Source organism: Arachis duranensis, chromosome 1 (assembly GCF_000817695.3).
Source record: "Arachis duranensis cultivar V14167 chromosome 1, aradu.V14167.gnm2.J7QH, whole genome shotgun sequence".
NCBI classification, from domain to species: Eukaryota; Viridiplantae; Streptophyta; class Magnoliopsida; order Fabales; family Fabaceae; genus Arachis; species Arachis duranensis.
The window spans coordinates 41,240,342-41,248,386 of record NC_029772.3 but is presented as its reverse complement, the minus strand read 5'-3'; the positions used below and the strand labels follow the sequence as shown (position 1 = coordinate 41,248,386).

Genomic DNA, 8,045 nt, shown 5'->3' with positions numbered 1-8,045 from the left:
CAACGCCATTAAGAGCGCGCCATTTGAATTTCTGTAGCTCTAGAAAATCCATTTTGAGTGCAGGGAGGTCAGATTCCAACAGCATCAGCAGTCCTTTTGTCAGCCTTTTTCAGAGTTTTGCTCAAGTCCCTCAATTTCAGCCAGAAATTACCTGAAATCACAGAAAAACACACAAACTCATAGTAAAGTCTAGAAAGGTGAATTTAACATAAAAACTAATGAAAACATCCCTAAAAGTAGCTTGAACTTACTAAAAACTACCTAAAAACAATGCCAAAAAGCGTATAAATTATCCGCTCATCAGAAGGCTATGGGACAGCGGTGTAATTTGGTATTAGTTAGAAATCCCCTAAGTTTAGATAACCTTGTTTATGATTTATGGTTTAAGTTATTTATTTCATTAAGCTTGAATATCTGTTTGATGTGAAGTTCTAGGATTGCCTTTGGCGTCCCGGAACCTTAAATCTTATATATTGGGCACTGTTACCATACTGAGAACCTCTGGTTCTCATACCATATGTTGTTGTTGTCTTTCAGATGTAGGTCGTAACCCACCTCGGTGAGTTACGGGATGGTGACAGAGCAGAGGATCTTTTTCCGTCTTTTTGTATGTTGGTTATTATGTAGTATTCCTCTCACTTTTGTACTTTATACTTTATTGCCTTAGAGGCTTACTTTGAGAGATAATTTGTACATGCTGTTTTAACTCAAAAACTCTGCTATATGTCTGTATATAACTAGCCGACCTAAACTCTGCGGGCTGTAGCAAGTACTCTATGACTATCATACTTATATATATATCTATCTTGAGTATTATTATTTTACGTCTCATGTTGTATCTTGTGTCTCTACGCTTTTAGTCAATAGTGTGAATGCTTTGCACTTTGTAATTCCGCTTTATATGACTTTGAGCTTTATTCCTTCATCGGGCTTCTAGTTTTATAAATTCTTGGATATATATTATATATTATAAGCTTTAGAACTGTCGTGACACTTTATTATCCTTTGCTTTATGACTAGAGGTAAGCCTTAGGGTAATGGGGTGTTATAGCACAGGCAAACCTTAAGTTATGGGTTTTAATTGGTGACAAAATGGAGACAACAATCAACATTGTGTAATATTTATAGTCATGAAGATTCGACACTTTTATGTTGGTTGTCGAGGGCCTACCACAATTCTATGCTTATGTGATAATACTATAATGTCTCTTCTTCAAGTATGCTTGTAGTTTACTCAGACAACGAGTGAAGCAAATAATAATTAGCTCGGACACTCCAGAGGCCAAATCGTTGAAGAAAGCGGAGGACAAAAGCAATTTTTACCAAAGAAGTCATTCTTAGTACTGGAAATGGTCAACTTCTTGAATTGGTTATGGATGAGAAGGATAAGAAGAAGTATGTTAAGTTTTTCTTTGAATTATCAGAACTCTTAGAAGCTTTTATGGGCTTGCAGGTTCTATACATTGTTTTGGTTCATGTTTCAAGATTTTAGGGTTTAGTTATTTCCATCTCTCTTTTTCTTTTATTTTCTTCAAGGAAACTGAAGCTCGAGTTTACTATTCCTATTAACAATAAATAAATACTAAGCTAGAGTTTTTTTCCCTCAGCTTTTCCTTTAAATGTGACTTAAGACATTAAATTAATGGTTCCTTTTCTTTTTTTTTTCCTTACAGATGGAAACAGCTAGCATAATTAATGTGACTAGATATTATGTGATGGCTGTTACTCCTACTCAACTATATTCTTTTATTGGCTTTGGGTCACTAGAAGTAAGTCAAATACTATTGATATTGACATTTGTTTTGCATATTGGAATAACCTCCCCTTACTACCATTTATTAAGAGAAAAGATTAATAGTACAGTATCTTTAAACAAGTTATTCCTGTTGGATACTTTTTAATTGCTTGTTTGTGCTAAAAAAGGTATAATTCTATGACACTATTAAACCATGTATGATAAAAATACCTGTAAATAGTTATAAGTAAATAATAGGAAATAAATACCACATTTTTGTTTCTAAGAAAACCACAAATTCATGTCATCGATGTTTCCTGTTGCTTCATAGTAAAGCAAGAATATTGAATTATGCTTCGGTTTTCTTCGTTAAGAAAAAAATGGTAATGCAGGGTTTTTGAAATGGAATCACTGAATTTGTTGTATTCTTTGTCCTTGAGTTGTGTCATTATTTTTTCCTTTTTTTATATATGCAAATAAATTTTGAAAGTACCTTGATCTTTAGATAATTTGGCTACTTTTGGAAGATGAATCTTATTTGGAGAATAGCAATTCAGAGTCCTAATCAACCATTCAGGAGTTTCGTGCTTTTCTCAGTGACAACAAGGATGAACTGGATGAAGCCACCACGATGAAGCCTTTAGAAAGGTAATGTATAATACTTCTTTATGTCTTTGGACGGATTTTGATGATCTTTATTGTACACATATATAGTTTTATCTAGCATAATTTTGCTTTTGCTACTTTTAATAGTTATGGAAGGGTTGACGAGTTGGTATACTTTGCTAGCTTAAAAGGTCATTATGAGATTGCAGTTCACCATTACATTCAGGTACTCACTTTTGCTACATGTGGATATTAAAGACTATCAGATACTAGTATCTCACTTCATTGTTCTTTCTTTATGTTTTTATGGAATTTTGCTTTTAGTAAGGAGAAGTTAAAAAAGCACTAGAAGTGCTTCAGAAACCTTCTGTGCCTGAAGACCTTCAGGTATTGTTCAAGCTTGATGGTTTCAGTGGCTAAGAGAAGGGGGGGTTGAATCTTAGCCCCCTTTTTGCTTGATAACACTTACTGATTTGTCAGACTAATTCTGGAAACTTTTACTCTTTTTATCTCTTCATTACACACGAGACTTTTTGTTTTGTCTCGTCCTTAGCCACGAGACTTTTCTTTTTGTCTCGTCATTTGGCACGAGATAATTCTGGTTTTTGCTCCTGTGTAGTTGAAAACAGAAATGGAGTAGAAAGGAGAAGAAGATTACACCCAGATATATCCTGGTTCGGCTGCTAAGTGCAGTGCAGCCTACATCCAGTCTCCATCACAAACATGATGGAATTTCACTATAATCAATCTGATTACAACTTGTAAAGTGCTAACCCAACTTACAAGGGGATTCCCACAGAATCATGATACACAACATAGATGAACAAAGGACCTCTAAGACATCTATGACTTTTTCTTTTAATTTTGCACTCTCTGCCTTTTTCCGCTCTATGGCTTTTTTATACAAACCTCACTTGTTTGCCTTTTTCCATGAGACTCAAGACATGACAAAATTAAACAGAAAAATTACAAAACAGGAAACATTGAAGGAGAAGAGAAAACTGTTAGCTCAGGTAACTCTGAGAACTCTGTGCCTTGCACTCTCAAATTTTCTCCTTTTTTCAAACAGTGGTTGTCCACCCTTATTATAGAAGAGGGGAGCCTCCACTTTTTGAAGCCAAAACCGAACCAACTTCTTCCTCCTTCAACAACACAGAACCGGTTCGGCCACTTAGAGAGAGAAGAGATAACCATGTAAAACCCAACATGCAATTACCTCTAGTCCTTTCTTGATCATCACCCTTCATCAATCCGAGCTCTCCATCCTTGGCTTGCTCTCCAAGATGGATTTCTGGCCCTTGATGCTTTATGATGATGATGACTTCATTTGCTTCAATCTCTGCCTTCAACCATCACTTCGCCACTCTAGCTACTCCCTGTGGTGGTTGAGCAGAGTCAAAGACAAGTCATGCTTCAAGAATCTCCCTTGCTGGCCGAATCTTCATCCTCCCTTTTTGAGCATGAAGAGCTCGAGATTACCTCACCAAATCTAACCACATTTAGCATAGCGTCCATAGCTTCCTGGACAAGGACCGAAGAAGAAACAAGAAAGAGATGAGAGAGAATAAACAACTTAGAGAAAAGCAATTCAATGTGATAAACCACTTTGTTGGTGAAAGTTGCTTTTACTTCCCTAGCTTAGAGTGGCGTGTTTGTCATAATACCCATCAATCAATTCAGCTGAATTTTTTCTCTCTCATATTTCCCATGTATTAATTGATAATGTAATAGATTTTGAAATCCATCACATGGTGAAATACTTGGATCCGTTGGAAGCATTTTGCTTTCATTTTAATATTGGTTTCGGACCAAGTTTGGAACCATTCATCACAAATGAGATTTGGGCTTGTAGTATTGAAGTTAAAACTGGCCTAATTAGTTAACATTTGCTTTCATGATGAATATTGTTTCGGATCAAGCATGGGAAAATTAACCATGGGCTTGGTTGAAATAATATTGAGCTTGGCCCATCAATAAAATACAGCCACTCAATATAAGTCATGCATCAAGGCTGATTATTGGGCTTAAACCAGAAACTCATTTCTCGGCCCAACATAAAATCTGCACAACAAAATTATTAATTAAGCAAATATGAATCAAGATAAAATTAATAATTTTGTAATTAAATATTTTAATAATGTTTGTTCATCATCAAAATTAAATAAGAGTTTTCCAAACTCATCAATCTCCCCCTTGATGACAAACATTATCAAAATTGAAATGGAAAGAAATTTAGAGATTGAGTAAGGAATACTCCCTTTGAATTTGAATTTCTCCCCCTTTCTAAATGTCACATAGCTCCCCCTTAATGTATGCTATTTTACCAAGGGAAGCACTAACCTGTAACATTTGAATCAAGCTTAAAGTAACAATGTTATTTAGCATATTTATACATGATGCTAAATGCTTGATTTATGAGCAGCTTTAATTGATAATCAAAACTCATTTGATATCATAAACTGATTTACTGCTCAAACTTTTTTCATACATCAAAAGAGGGTATCCAAATATTTTTCAAATATTTTCCCGTTTAAAATATCAGAGCAAAACAACATGATGAAAAAATATTTGAAGAACAAAACAAGGCAGTTTTTATGTATCACAGATTAAAGGAACTGCCAAAAATAAATTTCAAATTAACAAATTTATCAACAGCTAGGCATTCATATAATCAAACATCATCATAAACCAAATGCCAAATGCAGTTTAAACATCAGTGACCATAGTAAAACAAATGTAATAACAACATGCATTCTTTGAACAAGGGTGATCATGAATTTTTAATTTGCAAATTTCATCCCCTGTTCTCATCCCCTGTTTTTATTTGTTTTCCAATTTCAATTTTGGAAACTAAATTTCCTCCCCTTTTTGTCATCATGGGGGCACCTGCACAAAACATGATCATTATAGCAAAATATTCAAGATAAAGTAGCAAAAGTATATCAAGTATCCTAGAGATTATCCTAGAGCAGTGAGTATCAAGTCATGCTCATACAAAAAACAGATTGAGCCTAATGGAGCCAATATCAAACAGAGTAAAAAACAGTCACTAATCATCAGAGAAATTAATATCTTCTTCCTCAGCGTCTCCTTCACTATCATCTCCCAAATCTTCTTTATAACGTTCCATCATTAGATTGACCCTTTCTTTGCCATTTTTCCAAGCTTTCTCACTCTCATAAGCTTGCTTGCGGGCCTCTTTGTGGGATCAAAACATCATGTCTGCCATGTTCGAAAATTCTCCCAAAATCTGTTTGATGGACTTGATTGTTTTGGAAGATTCTGGCCTGCCTTCATAGTCACTATCCGATGCAGCAGATTTTCGCCCTTTGGTTTCCTTAGTCGCTCCTCCTCCTCTGATTGAAGACACCTTATTTTCTACAGTCTCATTTAACAAATCAACTTTAAAGTACTCAAAAATTCTAGTTAAAAACAGACCATAAGGCAGGTTAGCCTTTCTGGTGCTTCTAACAGAATCCCACATGTGCCTAATCATAATATAACCAAAGGAGATAGGGGTAGAGGTAACCAAAGCAAATAATATGAGACAATCAGAAAATGTTACTCGGTTGTGTGAGCCGCTTTGGGGAGTCAGAATATGAGTGATGATTCGGTGAAGCAAGGAATTGACTGGTCCAAGAGCTTTGTGGGTTGGGATGGTGCCATGCAATCCAGAAAGGTTCTCGCAAATGTGCTGGAGAACAGTTTTGTGTGAAACGCCAACTTGTGTGTCCCATTTCTCCATCATGTATGCTCGTGGTCCTTCATCCTTGAAGCCCAGGGCCGCTCCAATTGTCTCAGCATCAAGGGCTATTTGAACCCTTTTGACATAGGAATGCAGGGTGTGGTCAATGAGCCGCATATTGGCATAAAACTCTCGAACAAGACCAGGGTAAACTGGTTTCTTGATGAGGAGCAAAGGCTTCTAGTTGAGGAGTTCAAACAGAGAGGAGATGTTGATGCTTTTGAGATTTTCGAAGCTAACAAGATAGGTTGTGCATAAATGACGCTTCTCCATAACCTCTTTGTGAAACTCAAAAGAGGTACAAGTAAATCTGCTTGGATCAAAGTGAGAGTGAGTCTTGCCATACTTGTCTCTGAATTCCATGGATTCCAAGTTTGGTGGTTCAGTCGTGTCATTGAGTGCAAACCCCTGATTCTTCTGTGAGCTTTTTCCGGGGGTAGTCTTCTTCGGTGATGAGGGTGGAGGTGAAGGAGTGGGAGAAGTATGAGATTCTTGCTCTTCTTCTTCAACTACAGGTTTCTTGTTCTTGCCTCGGCCTGAACTTTTGTGGGCAATCACCTTTTTTTTTTCATGGTGGTTGTTTGTTTGGACGGTGGTGAAAGAGAAGATGATGAGGTTGAATGAATGTGGATATGAGTGTGGGTTTGAGGCGTTGATGGTTTTTGAGAAAGAAGAATTCTTTCACTCTTTCTTGGCGCGGTTTTCTTTTTCATGGTAATGGAGGAATGAAATATGAAAGGTTGGGGGTGATAACCGAGTTGAGTGGGAGAGAGGCAAGGTGGGTGACGCATTAAATGAGGCTTAGAGAGAGAGAATGGTGGAAGTAATGACCATTATAGGGTGGTTATTTCCAAAAAAAAAAAATGATTTCCCTTTTAACTTTTGAAATCTAAAACTGAAAAGTTGTTGCCTTAAATCAAGGGATTAGATGGAGAGAGGGATTTGATTTGACAATAACCACTTCCAAGAAGATATAATGACACAAGGAAGAAGATTCTTATTTGCATGAGAGATAACTAACAAAACTGTTATGGTGGGGTCATCGAATTTTGGTGGAGCCCATAAAATTTTGAATTCTGCGTTGCCTCCCCCTTGACCACAGCTCTTCCATTATGCCATTGTTTTCATCTCGTCCAAAACTACGAGCAAAACAGAACAGAGTCACACATTCACAAATTTTCAATGAAACTTAAATCAAACATCCCCAAACTTTTTCTCAAGGTATAGAATCTGTCTTCACAGAGAGGTTTTGTAAAAATATTAGCAATTTGGTCTTCAGATTTTACAAATTGAATATCAATAGTACCCTTTTGTACATGTTCTCTAATAAAATGATATTTTATCTCAATGTGCTTAGTTCTTGAGCGCAGAACAGGATTTTTTTGAAATGTTTATAGCACTCATATTATCACAAAATAAGGGTATACTATTGATTTTTAATTTGTAATCTTCCAATTGTGTTTTTAACCAAATTAATTGTGAGCAACATGCAGATGCGGAAACATATTCGGCTTCAGCAGTGGATAGAGCCACTGTGGCTTGTTTCTTGCTTGACCACATGTTGAGTGAGCTTCCAAGGAAGCAACACATGCCGGAGGTGCTCTTCCTATCCACTTGATCTCCCGCATAATCTGCATCACAAAAACCTACTGCACAAAAGACATCAGATTTAGGATACCATAATCCATAATTACAAGTTCCCTTAATGTATCTAATGATGCGCTTAACAGCCGTAAGGTGGGATTCTTTTGGATGAGATTGAAACCTTGAACATACACCCACACTTTGGACTATATCCAGTCTAGAGGAGGTAAGGTACATAAGTGAACCTATCATTTCTCTATACCTTCTTTCATCCACATCTTGGCCATCATCATCCTTTTCAAGTTTAGTATTGGGATGCATAGGAGTGCCCATTGATTTGAAATTTTCTAGGCCAAACTTTTTGATAAGTTCTTT

General features: G+C 36.4%; 1 protein-coding gene across 1 annotated transcript in view; it reads left to right on the top strand.

Moving 5' to 3' along the window:
- Positions 1-1,183: 1,183 nt before the first annotated feature.
- Positions 1,184-8,045, top strand: part of LOC110278616 (vacuolar sorting protein 18-like) — a 23,094-nt gene continuing 16,232 nt past the window's right edge. The window contains exons 1-4 of the mRNA XM_052258289.1: positions 1,184-1,395; positions 1,674-1,769; positions 2,241-2,383; positions 2,489-2,567. Of these exons, the coding sequence (XP_052114249.1) occupies positions 2,367-2,383; positions 2,489-2,567 (96 nt within the window). The 5' untranslated portion in view covers positions 1,184-1,395; positions 1,674-1,769; positions 2,241-2,366. The remainder of the gene's footprint in view (positions 1,396-1,673; positions 1,770-2,240; positions 2,384-2,488; positions 2,568-8,045) is intronic.